The 20,064-nt window shown below is 47.1% G+C and overlaps 1 protein-coding gene across 1 annotated transcript in view; it reads left to right on the top strand.

The window, feature by feature from the left end:
* Positions 1 to 20,064, top strand: part of LOC147101075 (integrin alpha-8-like) — a 135,281-nt gene that overhangs the window by 85,077 nt on the left and 30,140 nt on the right. Inside the window, exons 15-19 of the mRNA XM_085966230.1 lie at positions 4,962 to 5,069; positions 6,612 to 6,667; positions 8,888 to 9,039; positions 13,253 to 13,387; positions 17,248 to 17,315. Coding sequence (XP_085822356.1) covers positions 4,962 to 5,069; positions 6,612 to 6,667; positions 8,888 to 9,039; positions 13,253 to 13,387; positions 17,248 to 17,315 — 519 coding nt within the window. The remainder of the gene's footprint in view (positions 1 to 4,961; positions 5,070 to 6,611; positions 6,668 to 8,887; positions 9,040 to 13,252; positions 13,388 to 17,247; positions 17,316 to 20,064) is intronic.

Below are 20,064 nucleotides of genomic sequence, written 5' to 3'. Positions count from 1 at the left end.
ATGGCTCTGTCTCACCCATTCATAGAATAGTGCCTGAAGCGATCTTTATTCCACTACACTATGAATGGAGGCAAGTGCGATGCACCATATATACAAACCCATCATAAACCATGTAGTAGAGAGGAATAAAGAACACTTTAGCCTCATAATTGAATTTGCTATTAAAGGGGCACTATCTTCATGAACAAGAGAGTTTAGCAAACCATCTTTGAGGGGAGGAATGAACCATAGACTCGTGATCCATTTTCATTCCTTTCCCATAATTATTTTTATTAACTTTTCACCCCGATAATTATGAGGAGAGACCCGAGAGGCGGGGACTATTCGCACTGGAGCAGAAAAGGCTAGGACGAGATTTAATAGATGTTTAAAAAAATTATGAAGGGTTTTGATAGAGCAAATATGGAAAGTCTGTCCCTCTGGTTGGGGAGTCAGTGACAATGGGTTATCAATTTAAAAATGTTATTAAATGAGTGAGGAGAGAAGTTAGGAGACAGTTCTTCCTATAGAGGGATGGAATGTTTTCCCACAGGGAATGGTTGTGGCAGCGACCATTGCATTATTTAAGGGAATATTGAAGCAGCGGAGGATACAGGACTGTGGGAATAGAGCAGGGCAGTGGGAATAGTTTGGATTATTCTCTAGCAAAGACTGTTTATGATTCTCCTGTCTTGAAAGTGCAGGCTCACACTGGGACATAGTTCCAGGGGGCCAGCAGTATTCTGGGATATGGTTCCAGGGTGACGGCAATAGTCTGAGATATGGTTTCCAGGTGACGGCAGTATTCTGGTACCTTGCCCAAGTGCCTGGTCTCCATATCTGAGCCACGACAGTGACTATCACTGGGCAGCTTGAAATGTTAGATTCTTCACCTGAGAAAATCCTCACATTTCTTGCAAAGTTTGTTTGAGTGCATAAGTGGGCACCAAAGAAGGGAATCTATCAAAATCTGTCCTTCCTGCACTCGCTGTTATGAAGCTGCTAATATTTTCACAGCCTGTGTCAGCTTCAGCAAGCTGTGGTTTTTTAACCACATGCTCCCTGACCTCTACTCTTTGTTTCTGGGTCCCAGCCAATAACAAACCTAGAACTCGGAGGAGAGGGGAGGGGAGGGGAGACAGCAGAGGTCAGTGATTGTAATGCATCTTCCTGAAGTGATGGCATCAGAAAGAACACCTGTCTCTATCTAAAATACATTGAAAAATCTGACGTCTGGCCACACTTCCATTATAAATTCCTATGTCCACATTGATAATGGAAACTGCTTAACTGCCTATGTAAACTTGTCACGCTGTAATTACACCCTCCTGCTAGTGGTGGTGCTGTAGTGCCTTAGTTTTACATCTTCCTGTTCCTCAACCTGTACCGCAGTGAAATTCCTATGCTCCAAACACCTCTACTCCTCTGCCTCCCAAATTGCCACATCCTTTGCTATTTAACTATAAATAATAATATGAAAACAAAATGTACATTAGATAAAAAATACAGACAGATTGGACCATTTTAAAATGGCGACTGAATTGTGTTTGCCCAACTCTGGTCCATTTATTCCCCCTCCCTCTAATCCTGCTTCACTCAGAAGACTTGCACTTGTGCTGGGAACTCCCCTCGGAATTGCTCCCGCTTTGCTGCAAGTCTGAGGAAGTTACGGCTCTGGAGCGGGATCAGCTCTGAGGCAATTGTTCTTGACTCACCTTGTACAGCGATTAGTTGGATAGACATTACGATTGGGATTGCTCCCTTACGACTGCTAAACGGGCCTGTGGCAAATTGCACACTGTGCTGTTTTAACAGGCGCATTCGCGTGTATAAAATAAGTGGGTTAAATTGTTATTAAATGAGTGAGCAGAGAAGTTAGGAGACAGTTCTTCCTATAGAGGGGTGGAATGCTTTCCCACAGGGAATGGTTGTGGCGGTGACCATTGCATTATTTAAGGGAATATTGAAGCAGCGGAGGATACAGGGCTATGGGAATAGAGCAAGGCAGTGGGAATAGTTTGAATTATTCTCTAGCAAAGACTGTTTATGATTCTCCTGTCTTGAAAGTGCAGGCTCACACTGGGACATGGTTCCAGGGGGCCAGCAGTATTCAGGGATATTAAAGCAGCGCAGAAAAGAATTTCATCCAAGCATATTAAGTGTTCATATTGCAGCAACACCCATTGTAATTTCTACCCTTCTATTTTGAAGAGATTTGACAATTTTTTTGCTCTTATCCATATGTTGCACAATATATTTATTAAAAATTCATGCTGCCTACTCATTTACATGATTGTAGCGTTCAGCCCAGCGCTTAACGAGCTGCTGAGTAGCTGATTGCTCAAGCGGGGGGCCAAGTTCCTGCGAGGCGCGCTCCAATTAAAGCTAGCCTCCACTTCTTAAAGGCAGACTGCACCTCTTAAAGTGGAGGTGCATTGTGCCTGCAGTGGCTGCTGGAACTGGTTGCGGAGGCAAGTGTGAGAAAGAAGAAGACTGAGGGAGCAGCGGAGTGGTGCAGAATAAAAGCATCATGACTGCTGCCAGGATACCGGGCATTCACCATCATGATGTGCTGAGCGTGGTCACGCACCAACTGCACATTCAGCGAGTGGTAACCTTTGTGGTCGCCGTGCATCTCAGCATTTAGATACGGTGCCCGCAAAGTCATGTGCGTGCAGTTGATGGTGCCCCGCACCATGGGGAAGTCCGCTATCCTGGCAAAGCCACGTGCACGCTCCTCCTCTCTGGTCGGAGAGAAGACAATGAAGTCCCCTCTCCTGGCACAAAGAGCGTCTGTCACCTCTCTTATGCAGCAGTGGAACGAACTGTGAGATGTTACTGATGTTGCCTGCTCCAGCCTGGAAGAATCCCGATGAAGAAATTCAGGGCCACGGTCACCTTAACAGCCACTGGCAGCGCTGTCCTTGCCCTGGAGGGAGGCTGCTAGTCTGGTTGCAAGAGGTGGCTGAGTTCTGTGAGCACCTCCTTCGTAAAGCGCAGACGCCTCGCACGCTGCTCCTGGCTCAGGTTGAGGTAAGAGAATTGCTCTCTTGGAGCTAGGCGGGTAAGGCCTCCTACTGAGAGCCCTCCTCCCCCTCCTCCTCCTCCCTCTGTGAGTAGCTTGTCCTGCTCTTCGCTGCCTCTGCTCCATCTCCCTGTCATGCTGCAGGCCAAGGGGGATGACAACTAGCGCCCCCAGGACTGGGAGCAAGTGGTCTGAGCAGAACCCTTGAAGTCAGAACCAAGGCCTTCTCCACTTGCAGCACCACTCCCTGTCAATTCACCAACTTTAAACAACTCTAGAAAGCTCCAAACACTTCCACAAACTTACACAGAGCCAGTAACAATCAAAAAACAAGTTACCTGAAAGATGTGGATGATCCCTTTAAATAGCACTGGTGGGGGGTCCTTGCTGCTGCTGAACGCATGTTCAGCTCATAGAGTCATAGAGTTATACAGCACAGAAAGAGTCCCTTTGGCCCATCGCGTCCGCGCCGGCCATCAAGCCCTGTCTAATCTAATCCCATTTTCCAGCATTTGGTCCGTAGCCTTGTATGCTATGGCATTTCAAGTGCTCATCCAAATGCTTCTTGAATGTTGTGAGGGTTCCTGCCTCTACCACCCTTTCAGGCAGTGAGTTCCAGATTCCAACCACCCTCTGGGTGAAAAAGTTCTACCTCAAATCCCCTCTAAACCTCCTGCCCCTTACCTTAAATCTATGCCCCATTGTTATTGACCCCTCTACTAAGGGAAAAAGTTCCTTTCTATCTACCCTATCTATGCCCCTCATAATTTTGTATACCTCAATCAGGTCCCCGCTCAGCCTTCTCTGCTCCAAGGAAAACAACCCCAGCCTGTCCAGTCTTTCTTCATAGCTGAAGTGCTCCAGCCCAGGTAACATCCTGGTGAATCTCCTCTGCACCCTCTCCAAAGCAATCACATCCTTCCTATAGTGTGGTGAACAGGACTGCACACAATATTCCAGCTGTGGCCGAACCAGCATTTTGTACAGCTCCATCATAACCTCCCTGCTCTTATATTCTATGCCTCGGCTAATGAAGGCAAGTATCCCATATGCCTTTTTAACCACCTTATCCACCTGTTCTGCTGCCTTCAGGGATCTATGTACATGCACACCAAGGTCCCTTGATCCTTTGTCTTTCCTAGGGTCTTACCATTCATTGTGTATTCCCTTGCCTTGTTAGTCCCTCCAAAATGCATCACCTCACACTTTTCAGGGTTAAATTCCATTAGCCACTGTTCCGCCCATCTGACCAGCCCGTCTATATCGTCCTGCAGACTGAGGCTACCCTCCTCACTATTTACCACCCCACCAATTTTCGTGTCATCTGCGAACTTACTGTGTGAGGTTAACACAAGGCATTAGTTCCAGCGATGATGATGAAAATGGCACCGCTGGCGATAAATCAGCCTTGCACACTGATTGACGTCACGACCTGCCTACTTACCATACTGCCAGCGCACGCCCCTAACGGCCGCCCTACTGCCCTCACAAGATGTGTGGGCGCGCTGCTCGGACACCATTTTACACCCAATTCTGCACCCGTAGTGCCCAAACAACGGGCACAATGCAACCAAATTTCTAGGCCTGTAATTTCCAATCTGGCCCCCTCCTGACTCTTGCCGGATTACTGTTCCAGGAGTGATGGCTTCCCTTTGGTACATCCCCCCCTAGTCATCATGGTTTACGCATGAGTTTGGGCAGTGGATGTCAGCACGTTATTCAACCACAGGAGCATGAAGGTCAGGACCTCACACTTGTCGATGGCAAGTGTGCTGGACAACCAGTGAACGCTGTAGCCCCTGACAGCCGTGTCTAAGGTCTCTACATACAAGTGTGAGGAACTGAAATGTCCCTCAAACCTGGGGCTTGGCCTCACAACCATGGAGATGCGTTGAGATACAATACCACTATACTGACCGCTGTAGATGCTGACAAGTTCTCTCTTTTCTCTAAACAGAGCGAGGCCTGTCATAACAGCAGAAGCCCAACTCCTGCTTATGCCAGATATTCTGAATCCAGAACTAAAGATTTGTAACTTGCCACAGTCTCAATCCTCTGTGACATGGTAAGAAACTTCTAGTGAATGTGTGTGTAATAAGTGACAGTACTGAGAATGGAGCAACCTCCCACTGTGTGCAGAGTAACAGCTATAAAGCAGCACCCAGATCAGGTAATAGAGTAAGGCAGATATTCCTCTGTGGGCACCCATCAGATGCAGTGGACCTTAGGAACCAGCTGAAATGAATGAAGAGCCCCAAAAATCTTCATTCAGAAGAGCAGGATGGGGCTTCTGATGGACGGGGCTTGAATGTGACTTCTTCGTTTAGTTTGAGACATTAAATTGAGATCCCATTCGCCCGCTCTAGAGGTTCAGAGGAACGTTAAAGATCCCATTGCACTGTTGGAAGAGCAGGAAGTTCTCTCAGTGTCCTGGCAAATGTTCCTGCTTCAACCATTATCGTCAGATTAACTGGCCATTCATTTCAGGGCTGGAGCAGAAATGGCTGCTGCATGCGCAACCGTGGTCACGGTGCTACAACTGCGTTTGGGGGCGTTTCAGCACTACGATAAGAAGCTATTTAATGCAAGTATCAAGCTATTTGGAACAATTGGGTTGCTCACGCCCATCAGTTGCCATTACTACAGAGGGATAAATAGATCGTAAGATGAGAATTGTGAAAGACTACGGGATGACATGGTTTGGCTGGCAGGGTGGGCAGGCAGGTGGCAAAGGCAGTTCAATGTGGAGAGCTATATGAAGTCGTATGTTTTTGGAATTGAGAATAGAGAAAAGAAGAACACCTTAAATGGTGCGATTTCAAATGGAGTAGAGGAGCAGAGGGGCCTTGGTGTGCAGATATATAGGTCCTTAAAGACAGCAGTGTCAGTAGTAAAAAGGCAAACCAAATTTGTATATAAAGCCATAGAATACAGAAGCAAGGAAGTGTTGTAGAGCTTGCACAGGACCTTAGTTAGACTGCTGTTGGAGTAAGGTGTACAGTTTTGGACACCCCATTATAGGAAGGATATAAAAGCAGTGGAAAGATGTGCAGCCAAGATTCACTGGGATGCTACCAGGTATGAAGGGGTTGCAGTTATGAAGAGAGACTTGAGAGGTATGGGATTTTTTCACTGGAACTGAGAAACGGCCTGATAAAAGTCTGCAAGATGATGAATGATCCTGATGGGGTAAGTAGTGGTTCTTTGTTTCCTCTGGTTGGTAAGCTGAGGGGGCACAAATTTAAGAGAATCGTTAACATAATTAAAGAGGAGATTAGGAAAAGATTCTTTACACAGAGGGTGGTTAGAATGCTGAGTTCTCTACCACAGGGTGAGTTGTTGAATCAGAGTCAGTTAATTCTATTAAAAAGGAAGTGGTTGCTTGAAAGAGAGGAATATTAAAAGTGTAGGTGGAGTGAGCAGGAGAGTGGGATTAGACTGTGGTAGTTCGTGGAGAACTGATGGGGGAACGGCCCTTTATGGTAACGTTCTCTGATTCAAAGACAGGAAACACTGGATAATGTATTCATTATAAATATAAACATCTCCGGTTCATATTATTAATATGTCTTTAATTTTTTTAAATATATTTTACATTGTTTTACAGTTTTGAAGTGCAGGCCTGTGTAAAAGTAGAAGGACATGGAATTCCACAGCGTTTCGGTAAGCACAAATAGGATTAGAGCTGGATTCCGCCAGCCTCGCCACGCTTTGCCCGTACGGAATTTATCTTCATCTATTTCTAGTCCATTGTTTCCTTCTTGCTGGTTTCCTCTCTTCTCCCCTCTAGTCTGCTTGACTTGCGGACATCACCCAGGGCAGGACTGAGGACACTGCTAATGACTGCAGCTAGTGGTCCCTGCTGGAAAGTATGTGCAGGCACACCGGGTGTGAACAAAATAAAAACTCTTGACTTTCCTGTGCCTGAACATTCTGTACCATTGCAGCAAACCCCCCACAGCGCCTTTTTCTGTCTGTGCAAACCTCTTATCATCACCTGGAGCATCGCCCGTGCGAGAAGTTCAAATGCTGAGTTAGTGTGAATTGCTGACCTATGGATTTAATGGAATTCTAGACTCTCATATTTACAGCAGCAATTGAATTGTTGTTGACACTCAGTGACATGACAATGGCAAGAGGAAACCGTATAGCGATTAACTCCAGTGTACAACGTCGGTCTGTTTATGTACAGCCCATCAGTTCCAACATACACTTATTCTATAATAACGTGTAGCTATTGGCTCCTGTGTACACTTAGTCTATTAATGTATAGCAATCAGATCCAGTGTGCACTGTCGGTCTGTTAGTGTATAGATATTGGTCTGGAATTTGCAGTCGGGATGACAGCGAACTGGCAAATTTTGTCGCCATTCCGCCTTTGAAAGTGACCGCAACCTCGGGATCTGTCTAATGCGCAGGCGCATGAGGAAATCCCGAAGCTGCAGTCCGTCATTGACAGCTCTGAAACTGGCTGCGCTCTGTCCCCCTACCCTGAATATATTTAAGAAGGAGATAGATAGATTTCTAGACACAAAAGGCATCAAGGGGTATGGGGAGAGAGCGGGAATATGGTATTGAGATCGAGGATCAGCCATGATCGCATTGAATGGCGGAGCAGGCTCGAAGGGCTGAATGGCCGACTCCTGCTCCTATTTTTCTATGTTTCTATGTTTTACCCCACTCGCACAGAGCCGACAATCTGCGTAATCTCTCAAACCATCGAAACTGACGAAAGCTTTGGCTCGTCCGCTGTAATCACACTGTTAAATTCCCCACTGACAGTTAGACCCAAAGGGATTAGGGGTCACTAGGGTTTTAACAGTGTATTGACTGCTAAACAGAGGCTAAGGGCCTGGTGAACTTTAATTTTGTGCAGTGCGGAATTAGTCCATTTTAATTTTTTTTTAAATTATTTTTAAGAAGCTTTATAAAAAAAATTTATTTTAAAGTTTGTTCATCTTTATTTCAGGTTTTGCCTTTTCCCCGTGAGAGAGCCCCAATCTTTCTTTTGCTCTCCCTAACATTTTTTTAAAAGTCCGAATTTTAAGAGATTACTCACTTCCTTGTTCGCTGTCTGTGAGAAACATAGAAACATAGAAGATAGGAGCAGGAGTAGGCCATTCGGCCCCTCGAGCCTGTTCCGCCATTTAATGAGATCATGGCTGGTCATCCAAACTCAGTACCCTGTCCCTGCTTTTTCCCCATATCCCTTGATCCCTTTAGCTTTAAGAAATATATCTAACTCCTTCTTGAATATATTTAATGAATTGGCCTCAACTGCCTTCTGTGGTAGAGAATTCCACAGGTTCACCACTCTCTAGGTGAAGAAATTCCTCCTCATCTCAGTCCTAAATGGCTTACCCCTTATCCTTAGACTGTGACCCCTGGTTCTGGACTCCCCCGCCATTGGGAACATCCTTCCTGTATCTAGTCTGTCTAGTCCTGTTAGAATTTTATAAGTTTCAATGAGATCCCCTCTCATTCTTCTAAACTCCAGCGAATATAAGCCGAATCGACCCAACCTCTCCTCATACGTCACTCCTGCCATCCCAGGTATCAGTGAGAATTCTGCCTTTTGATTGGCTGCTTAGATAGCTTGTTGACGTCACAGCAGCTCGCACTATGGGATTCCCACTGTACTCCGTTGATTTGAATTGAATGTGGGAAAACCCGACGTTCCCGCCACAGGGATTGTGAGATCTTTGTGCGAAGCGTACTTCGGGGCCGGCAACAAACGCCTGCGCTCTGCCACTGACCGCAAGTTCCGGGGCCATTAGCTCCCGTGTACACTGTCAGTCTCTTAGTGTATAGTTATTGGCTTCAGTGTACACTCATTCTATTAATGTCTGGCTATTAACTCTTTATCATTTCCTATGTTTCAAGCTATGAATGCTCAAGTCGAGCTGGACAAAAATAAGCAGTGGTCCCAGCGACGAACCCTTCTTCTGCATTCGCAACAAGCCCAGGAAAGGTTTCAGTTGTCGTCAATGAGAAATGGGGACACAGCCTGCCGTAATTTCACTGCCTACCTCAGGGTATCTGCTTCCACTTAACTTTAAAAAAATACACCAGTAATTTTTTTCTGAGCTCATGACAGTGAAGGAGGTCGGTGCTAGAGATTAGAATGTCTTTTCCAATATTGCCTATTCCCGTGTCAGCATAAAGCAATCCCAGACCAAGGGTAGCGTGAGATAAATACAGAATGAAGCTCCTTCGCTTCCTACTCCAACAAGGTGCTGCATCCCCCAACCACTGGAGAACTCGCTCCACCACCGGCGTACCATGGCTGCAGTGTGCACCATCTGCAAGATGCACTGCAGCAACTCGCCAAGGCTCCTTCGGCAGCACCTCCCAAACCTGTGACCTCTTCCACCTAGAAGGACAAGGGCAGCAGACGCATGGGAACACCACCACCTCCAAGATCCCCTCCAAGTCACACACCATCCTGACTTGGAAATATATCGGTCGTTCCTTCATCGTCGCTGGGTCAAAATCCTGGAACTCCCTCCCTAACAGCACTGTGGGAGCACCTTCACCACGCAGTTCAAGAAGACGGCTCACCACCACCTTCTCGAGGGCAATTAGGGATGGGCAATAAATGCTGGCCTTGCCAGCGACGCCCACATCCCAGGAACAATTTTTTAAAAATTGGAGAGCGACCCCCCGCTGGTGGCCCAGTGTGGATGTTTCTATGTCCTATGTCTGCCATTCAATCCGATGGCCACTCTGTGTGAGATTGCCAACTTGTGTTCAACTGTGGGCAGTTTTGTGCTGTGGCCCTCACCCTGCTAGGAACTGGATTGAACTTGCTCCAACATATTTAATGTAGAGCCCCATTTGAACTCGGATCCCAGAGTGGACTGGCTGCACCAACAGGGATAATCTCTGTCTCCCTAGGAGACTGCAAATGAACCGGAGAGAGTGAGTGGCCTGTAAGATTGTTGGAGAGGGGAGCCAACTCAATAGGATAGACATAGGGCGGGAATTTTAACCCCCAAAAAAACAGGTGGGTTGGGGTCAGGTGGGAGGTTAAAGTGTTAAAAGAATGAATCCCGGCCCCACCCGCCCACTTCTGGTTTTAACGGAGGCAGGATGGGGGGGGGGGAGTGGGCGGCAGCAGCCAATCCGCTCCCAGGAGGTGGGTCGTCCATTTAAATATTATCATGAGGCTGCGTGCCTTAGATTTAACCACCATTTCAAATTTAACTCCGGCTGGTTGGGTTTCTCAGGCCTCGGAGAACCCGCCAGCTAAAGTAAGGCGAGAACCACTGGATCCAGGAGATAAGTGCCTTTCCACTTACCTTCTGGATCCAACGCCCCTACCTAACCACCCCCCGCGGACCCCCCCCCCCCGCGAGGCCTCCGATCCCCCCCCCTGCCCCTGAGGCCTCCGATCCCCCCCCCTGCCCCTGAGGCCTCCGATCCCCCCCCCTGCCCCTGAGGCCTCCGATCCCCCCCCCTGCCCCTGAGGCCTCCGATCCCCCCCCCTGCCCCCGAGGCTGCCAATCCGCCCCCCCCTGCCCCCGAGGCTGCCAATCCGCCCTCCCCCTGCCCCCGAGGCTGCCAATCCGCCCCCCCCTGCCCCCGAGGCTGCCAATTCCCCCTCCCAGGCCTCCGATTACCCCCCAGTCCTCCGATCCCCCCTCCAGTCCTCCGATCACCTCCCCCCGAGGCCTCCAATTCCCCATACCCACGAAGCCTCCAATCCCCCCCATGAGGCCTCTGATCGCCTTCCCGGACTCCCCCCTCCGGCCCCGATCCTCCCGCCTCCGGCTCCAATGATTCTATCTAAATCTAGAAATCAAAATTGGTTTACCGATTTTAATCAAAATTCCAAAATTGAGGGGACCATAAATCTCACAACGTTTTATTTTTTACAAGATTATTTTAAGAGTGTAGGCATGAAAAATAAATGGGGTCAAAATACATTTACTCCAGAACTGCCATGATTTATTGTAGGGCTGCAGAACCACAAAGCGTCTGCAGGTGGGGCTGCTGAGAGCAGTGCATAACTTAGACAGCAGCGCCACTATCAGGAACTTAGGGGAACTGCATGTTAAAGATTTTTTTCTGCCCCACAGATCTTCCTCCGCGTGCCCCCATACATAGGATTACAGAGGATATATCGCACGGAAACAGGCCATTCGGCCCAACCAGTCATTGCCAGCGTTTATGCTCCACTCGAGCCTCCTCCCATCTTTCCTCATCTAACTCTATCAGCATAACCCTCTATTCCCTTCTCCCTCATATGCTTGTCTAGCCTCCCCTTAAATGTATCTATACTATTCACCTCAACCACTCCCTGTGGTAGCGAGTTCCACATTCTCACCACTCTCTGGGTAAAGAAGTTCCTTCTGAATTCCCTATTGGATTTCTTGGTGACTATCTTATATTGGGTGGCCTCTAGTTATGCTCTTCCCCACAAGTGGAAACATTCTGTATCCACTCTATCAAAACCTTTCATAATTTTAAAGACCTCTATTAGGTCACCCTTCAGTCTTTTTTCAAGAGAAAAGAGACCCAGCCTGTTCATCCTTTCCTGATAGGTATAAACTCACATTTCTGGTATCATCCTTGTAAATCTTCTCTGCACCCTCTCCAGTGCCTCTATAACCTTTTTATAATATGGCGACCAGAACTGTACGCAGTACTCCAAGGTCTAAGGTTCGATACAAGTTTAGCATAACTTCACTACTTTTCAATTCTAGCCCTCTAGAAATAAACCCTAGTGCTTGATTTGCTTTTTTATGGCCTTGTTAACCTGTGTCGCAACTTTTAATGATTTGTGTATTTGTTCTCAGTGATCCCTTTTTTCCTCTATCTCACCCAAACTCTCACCCTCGAAGTAATAAGTGACCTCCCTATTCTTCCTACCAAAATGTAATACCTCACATTTATCTGTGTTGAAATTCATTTGCCAATTATATGCCCATTCTGTAAGTTTATTAATGTCCTCCTGTGATTTGTTGCAGTCCTCCTCAGTATTAACTATCCCCCCCAATTTGGTGTCATCCACAAATTTAGAAATTGTGTTTTTGATTCCAAAGTCTAAATCGTTAATATAAATTGTGAACAGCAGTGGTCCCAGCACTGATCCTTGTGGAACACCACTACCCACCTTCTGCCACTGTGAATAGCTACCCTTTACTCCCACTCTCTGCTTTCTGTCTTGAAGCCAGCCAGCAATCCATTCTGCTACTTGTCCCCTGACTCTGCATTCTCTGACCTTGTTCATTAGTCTATTATGTGGTACCTTAGTCTATTATGTGGTACCTTATCGAAGGCCTTTTGAAAATTTAGATAAATTACATCTACTACATTACCCATGCCAATTCTCTCTACTACCTCTTCAAAAAATTCAATGAGGTTGGTCAAGCAAGACTTTCCCTTTTGAAATCTATGCTGACTGTTCATTGTTATATTTTTGGCTTCTAGATGTTCTTCTATTTTCTCCTTTAGTAGGGATTCCATTATTTTTCCTACCACCGATGTTAAGCTGACTGGTCTATAGTTCCCTGGACATGTTCTATCTCCCTTCTCAAATATGGGTATTATGTTAGCTGTCCGCCAGTCCCCTGGCACCACACCTTTTTCTAATGAATTATTAAATACCTGTAGTAACACCTCTGCTACCTCTTCCCTAGATTCTTTTAAAAACGCACAAGAAATTTGGAGAACGGGCGAGTGATCCTGTGCCACAGCCCTCATGGTGCTGTGGATTACAGGGTTGCCAACCAAATGTTCCCGCTAAATATTTTTGGGTGGGCGGCCCCTTTAACAGGCTGGGCGGCCCATTCAAATTTCCGCAAATGCGTGGGTTCTCTATAGCCTGCGAGGGTTTTCCAGAGCCTCCAGGAATTAAAGATCAAGCTGGCGGACACGGCCGTGAGCGACCCGGGAGAAAAATCATTGGGGCATTAAAAACATTTATTAGTTATAAAAGTAACGTGGCTGGGTGGGGGGTTAAAGGCTGTTTGACTGGGGGAGGCGAGAGGTCACATGATGAAATCTCCAGGAATATGTCAAACAAGAGTTGGCAACTACAGTGTATTGAAGCTGAAACCTGCTGCATTGCCCCGGGTCTAGATATTAGTGTGAAACCATCAGTTGAAGTGTTATCACCTCCTTCCCATTGAGTTGCCAGTAATTCCGTTATCTGCAGTAGACTGGGGCCGCTGCGGGGGAAGGGTCAGTCTGTACCTGCCACAACGCCAGATCGAATAAACTTCCCGTCATTGTCTCCGGCAGGATGAAGCAGAGTTTAAAGACAAGCTGAGCCTGATTGTTGTGACTCTGAACTGCAGTCTAGCTGAGAAGCTGCTGAACTCTGGCAGCCTGACGCCGGTGTTGAGTCCTTACAGTCGAGTCCTGGCAACAGAAAAGGTAAGAGGTCAGAACCTGGTTGTTGCAGAACTCGCCATTTGGTACGAACATAAAACAATCCATTAGGAATAAAGTGTTGGAAATGCTTGTGGCTCAGTGGGTAAATGCACTGCTCGGTAAGGAACTTATAGAAACATAGAAGATAGGAGTAGGAGTAGGCCATTCGGCCCCTCGAGCCTGCTCCGCCATTCAATGCGATCATGGCTGATCACCCAAATTCAGTACCCTGTCCCTGCCTTCTCCCCATATCCCTTGATCCCTTTAGCCTTAAGAAATATATCCAACTCCTTCTTGAATATACTTAATGAATTGGCCTCTACTGCCTTCTGTGGTAGAGAATTCCACAGGTTCACCACTCTCTGGGTGAAGAAATTCCTCCTCATTTCTGTCCTAAATGGCCTACCCCTTATCCTTAGGCTGTGACCCCTGGTTCTGGACACCCCGACCATCGGGAACATCCTTCCTGCATCTAGTCTGTCTAGTCCTGTTAGAATTTTATAAGTTTCAATGAGATCCCCTCTCATTCTTCTAAACTCCAGTGAGTATAAGCCAAATCGACCCAATCTCTCCTCATACGTCATTCCTGCCATCCCAGGTATCAGCCTGGTGAATCTTCGCTGCACTCCTTCCATGGCAAGAACATCCTTCCTCAGATAAGGCGACCAAAACTGCACACAATATTCAAGAACTAAGACTAAGGAACATCCCAGGTTCTTCCACCACTTCCCAGTCAGCTGACCTCCGCAGGGGTCATTGGCCTGGGTGAGGGAGGGACAAGCCAACCTTGGGGTCTCACTCCTGATCACTGACCGCTGACCCCTGTGGGTAAACGCACGTGCGTGGGCATCAGGTGAGGGCAGAGTCGGGATTGGCTGTGATCCCATGTCATTGCTCGCAGTCTAGGCTCACGCGTCACCACGTAAAAAGAACGAAAGACTTGTGTTTCAATAGCGCCTTCCACGACCTCAGGACGTCCCAAAGCCCTTTACAGCCAATGAAGTACTTTTTTGAAGTGTAGTCACTGTTGCAATGTAGGAAACGCAAACTCATTTTTAATGTGGAAGCAAGTCATCCTCGGTTCCGAAGGACTGCCAAAGAGAGAAGAAAGAGAAAGAGTAGAAAACGCAGCAGTCAATTTACGCACAGCAAGCTCCCACAAACAGCAATGTGATAATTACTAGATAATTTGTTTTAGTGATGTTGATTGAGGGATGAATATTGGCCAGGACACTGGGGACAACTTCCTTGCTCTTCTTCAAAGTAGTGCCATGGGATCTTTTACGTCCACCTGAGAGAGCAGACGGGGCCTCGGGTTAACGTCTCAGACAAAAGACGGCACCTCCGACAGTGCAGCACTCCCTCAGCACTGCACTGGGAGTGTCAGCCTAGATTTTTGTGTTCAGGTTTCTCGGAGTGGGGCTTGAACCCACACCCTTCAATGACTGAGAGGTGAGGGTGCTATCCACTGAGCCACGGCACTATAATGGCCACTTGGGTTTAGTAATGAAGAGCAACTGATGGATGTGCAACTGTCAAGAGGCCGCACCTTCAGGAGAGAAGGGGTGAAAACTGGGAGGCAGGAGAGAGTGAAGTGCTGCCACAGTAGGAGGCTTTCAGACAGCCTGCTACAGGTCCCAAAATCTACACTAAAATCTGACATCTCGGGGCCCAGTTCAGACCCACGCTCTAGGAGACACCCTCCACTGAAGGACTCATTCTCATCGTGTATCTTTATGTCATTCTTCAGAATTGCTTCCAACTTGGAGCAGAAGATGCAGTTGGCAACATTGTCGTCTCCCCAGTCCATCACGCCGTATCTTTCAGTTTACACAAAGTGTTAACTCACTTATAGAGACATCTGTCGGATTGATAGATGCTAATCCCACCACTATGTGTAACAAATACTGCACCGGAAATCTCAATATGTAATTTATACTGATTAAACAGTGTTGGATTGATCTTACCGTTTTTCCTAACACATGCACATCAGGAAACTGGGATCTACCATTCATGGCTAGGATGAACTGGCTCTCCTTTCGACTGTGCCACATTCCCCAAATCCAAATGATATCAATAGTCAAACCAGCCAGATCGATCACTGGAGGTCCACAGTACAAGGCCTTCAGTGACTGTAACTTAACCCACACTTACCAGTGTCATCAAAGATAATGTTGGACACAGAAGACCGGAACTAACGTTACTTTACTTAGCAACATCTATGTTGACACAATTAACATAATCACAATATTATGCACTGACTGAGATTTATATAGCGCCTTTCACAACCTCAGGATGTCCCAAAGCGTTTTACAGCCAATGAAGTACTTTTGAAGTGTAGTCACTGTCATAATGTAGGAAACGCGGCAGCCAATTTGTGCAGAGCAAGCTCCCACAAATAGCAATGTGATAATGACCGGATCATCTGTTTTAGTGATGTTGGTTCAGGGATAAATATTGGCCCCAGGACTACGGGGAGAACTCCCCTGGTTGATATGTGGATCAGCTGTGCCAGTTTGATGAAGAAGTATTCTGTAGCAGAGTGTGGGTGTATGTTGGAAGTCAATCGAGCCTCTAACATCAAATAAAAGCTAAGCTGACAGCTCAGTTGGTAAGGTTCATGAGGTTGATTCCTGGGATGAAGGGGTTAACGTATGACGAAAGCTTGAGCAGGTTGGGCCTATACTCATTGGAGTTTAGAAGAATGAGAGGTGATTTTATTGAAACATATAAGATACCGAGGGGGATTGACAGGGTGGATACTGAGAGGATGTTTCCCCTCGTGGGGGAATCTAGAATTATGGGGCATAGTTTCAGAATAAGGGGTCGCCCATTTAAGACGGAGATTAGGAGAAATTTCTTCTCTCAGAGGGTCGTGAATCTTTGGAATTCTCCACCCCGGAGAGCTGTGGAGGCGGAGTCATTGAATATATTCAAGGCGGAGATTGACAGACATTTGAACTACAGGGGAGTCGAGGGGTCTGGGGAGAGAGCGGGAAAGTGGTGTTGAAGCTAAGATTGGATCAGCCATGATCTTATTGAATGGCGGAGCAGGCTCGAGGAGCCGATTGGCCGGCTCCTGCTCCTGTTTCTTTTGTCCTGGTTCTTATGTGTAACGTAGAGCTGAGCGGAGCCACTCGGACCAAGGAGACCCAAGGTCTGGTTCTCGGGCTCTGTTGAGTTTGCTGATCTCTGGTGGGACAGCAGCCAGGGTTACCATTCCTGTGCATCAATCCCCGTGGACGTTGGATGAGGTCATGGTGATAATGCCATTCGTGGTCAAATAGTCAGTTGGCCCCAATTGTCCAGACTCGCACACGACGAATGGTCACTGAAGCAAAATATTGGAGGGCTGCACAGTAAGAAAGAAGTTTTATTTATTTATATAGCTCCTCTCACGTCCTCGGGAACACCCATTGTTTCACAGCCAATGAATTACTTTTAACATGTAGTCACTGTTGACGTGTAGGCAAAGGCAGCAGCCAATTTGTACACAGCAAGATCTCACAAACAGCAAATGAGACAATCAACCAGTTAATCTGTTTTTTTTTTGGTGATGTTGGACAGTACAGCAAGAGAGCTCCTTGCTCTATCTTCAAATAGCACCGTGCGATCTTTTACATCCTTCGGAATAGGCAGTCCTGGCCTCAGTCTAAGATCTCATCTGAAAGACAGACCATCCAAGGATGCAGCACTCCCTCCCAACGTGTCAGCCTAGATTATGTGCTTAAGTCCTGGAGCGGGTCTTAGAAGTAAGAGGGCTACCAGCTGAGCCAAGCTGTAAAAGGAGACTCTGGCAGGAGTCAGAAAAATCAGGAAAAGAAATTAAGAGTGACCTTATATCCTTTTTCTCTCTACCATAGGCTCGCATTCTTCTGGACTGCGGAACTGACGATGTATGTATCCCAGATCTCAGGCTGTCTGCAGCAGCGTAAGTCAGTTTCTTGTCTTGGTCCTAGTTCCACGCTGCACTCTGAATGGAATGGCTGCCCTTCCTGAGAATATTCAGAAACAGTCCCCTGCTAAAAGGAATAAATAATTACTGACAAGAAATATATCGCTTCTAAAAGGCCCTGTGATCAAACTTTTATGAATGTGATTGAGTCTCGCAGTGTTAGGGTAAGGATCAAATGGAGAGATTTTAATTAGAATCATAGAATGGTTAGAGCACAGTAGGAGGCCATTCGGCCCGTCGAGCCCATGCCGGCGCTCTGCAAGAGCACTTCAGCTAGTCCCACTCCCCCGGTAATTACGGAACGAGTCAAATACTTTCCTATTTTCTTTGCGGTCTCATATAATCTCCATTTTTAAAGGGGCATAGCCTTCATGAAAAAGTGTTTGGCAAAATGTTATCTGCTTACTTACAAACCTGCCATGCCTTTACTGTAAATTATGTACAATCAGGTTGTGAAGATATTCTTCGCCCCACCATTGGTGGCCGTGCCTTCAGCTGTCTCGGCCCTAAGCTCTGGAATTCCCTCCCTAAACCTCTCCGCCTCTCTCTCCTCCTTTAGGACACTCCATAAAACCTACCTCTTTGACCAAGCTTTTGGTCAGCTTCCCTAATCTCTCCTTATGTGGCTCGGTGTCAAATTTTGTTTGATAACGCTCCTGTGAAGCGCCTTGGGACGTTTTACTATGTTAGAGGCGCTGTATAAATGCAAATTGTTGTTGTTGATATCACTATGATGAAAATATCTCTTCTGGCTTTAGGAGCATAGGAACAGGAGGAGGCCATTGAGCCCCTCGAGCCTATTCTGCCATTCAGTGAGATCATGGCTGACCTGTGACCTAACTCCACATACCTGCCTTTGGCCCATATCCCTTAATACCTTTGGTTAACAGAAAGCTATCAATCCCGGGTTTAAAATGAACAATTGATCTAGAATCAATTGCTGTTTGCGGAAGAGAGTTCCAAACTTCTACCACCCTTTGTGTGTAGAAGTGTTTCCTAATTTCACTCCCGAAAGGTCTGGCTCTAATTTTTAGACTCTGCCCCCTAGTCCTAGACTCCCCAACCAGCGGAAATAGTCTCTCTCTATCTACCCTATCTGTTTTCCTTAATATCTTTTAAACTTCAATCAAATCATCCCTTAACCTTCTAAATTCCAGGGAATACAACTCTAATTTGTGTAATCAGGGTTTTTCCACTGAGCTAAATAAAAAAAAGTTTCCCAAAACAAATTTTTAGGGAACCAATGCCCCTTTAAGTAATATTTACTCCCACTCATGTGTATTCCAGTGCCACATACTGTGGTGCAGCAGACATGGAGTCCAATGACCTGATCTGAAGCCCCTACCGTGCTCTCCTGGATTCAGACACTAGGAGGAATCTGGATGACTCGATCTATTTTGCCCTCTCTGCTGGTCGGAGACGCCACGGGCTGGATTTTGATACTGGAGGCGTGATGGAGGCGGGACTACAACTTTCAGGGTTGTAGTCCCGCCTCCATCGAGTTGTGGCCAACCCACTCGATTTTCACTTGATTGACCTTGTTGAGCCCGCCCAGTGGGCTCAGCAGGCCAATAAAGGGCCACCCGGCAACAGGTGACATCACAGATTGACATTTCATCTGTCAAGAGCTTTTGACAAATGAAATATCAGCGTTTGACAGCTCTTTGAAGCTGTCAAACACTGACAATCTGTACACTAAGTTAATTCCTTCCTCTCAGGCTGATTTAGAGATCTCTCCGGAACAGAAAGCTGAATGCTGCAACTTTTGACAGCTCGCGGCCATTCTGCTTTCTGTGCCGGTGAGATGAGGGACTCCTGAGACCTGAAGGAAGGAAGGCTGTAAAGGTAAGTAAAACTTCTTTAAACACTTTACACACACCAAACACACTTACCTCTGCACTCATGCACCCATCACTCACCTGAACACCAGACATCTCGAACCCTCCTAGCCCTTCAGCCCGACGGTCCGCCTCGCTAACTTGCCGTGGTTTGGAGCCGTCGGGAATCCCACACTTCAGCAATTAAAATAGGGATTAGGCTAAAAACTGCCTGTTAACTACCTGTTAACAGGCAGTTAATTGGCACTAATCCCCTTCCCACCTCGGGGAGGCGGGTCCCAGCACAGGTCGGGTACCCGCCTCCTTTGAAACTGGCATGGAGGCGGGTTGGGGACGGGATGGGTTAGTGCCCCCCGATTTTGAGATTTTAACCCCCCACACGCCTCCAATCCCGCCTCCACAGCCCAATGAAAATCCTGCCCCAGGTCTCCACTTAGCATTCACTCCAACGTCGAAACAAAGACGTCAAAGACGGGCCGGTCGCTAAATGCACCCTGTGGCGTGGCACTGCGCCACACAGAGTGAGGAAATCCCAGGCGCCGTCACCCTGGCCTGTGCCGAGTTACCTGATCCCAGCTGTGTTGGCACTGGAGACACTGTCAATGGCCGCGTCAACGCCCCGGGTTCAGGAGCCCAGATATCCATCAGTGCCCCGATCCCTGCTTCAGATCCGCTGTCCAGCGACTCCTGCTGGAAAGTAGGTGCGAGTGGACCGGATTGAGTGATGCTCCCACAGTCGAATAGCTTGCTGACAACCACTGTCCAGGTCCATGCGTGACAAAGGCATCAGCCCCAGAAACATCCTCAGAGAGCGAAGAAGAAAATGAGAGGAAATAAAGATACCTGCCGGAGGAATCCTCACCTTACTCGGGATCTCAATGTTTCTC

The sequence above is a fragment of the Somniosus microcephalus genome, chromosome 24 (genome assembly GCF_052327205.1).
Source record: "Somniosus microcephalus isolate GS21.2 chromosome 24, FLI_Smic_1.0, whole genome shotgun sequence".
Classification (NCBI taxonomy): Eukaryota; Metazoa; Chordata; class Chondrichthyes; order Squaliformes; family Somniosidae; genus Somniosus; species Somniosus microcephalus.
The sequence above is the reverse complement of the archived record's forward strand: the minus strand, read 5'-3'. Positions and strand labels throughout refer to the sequence as shown.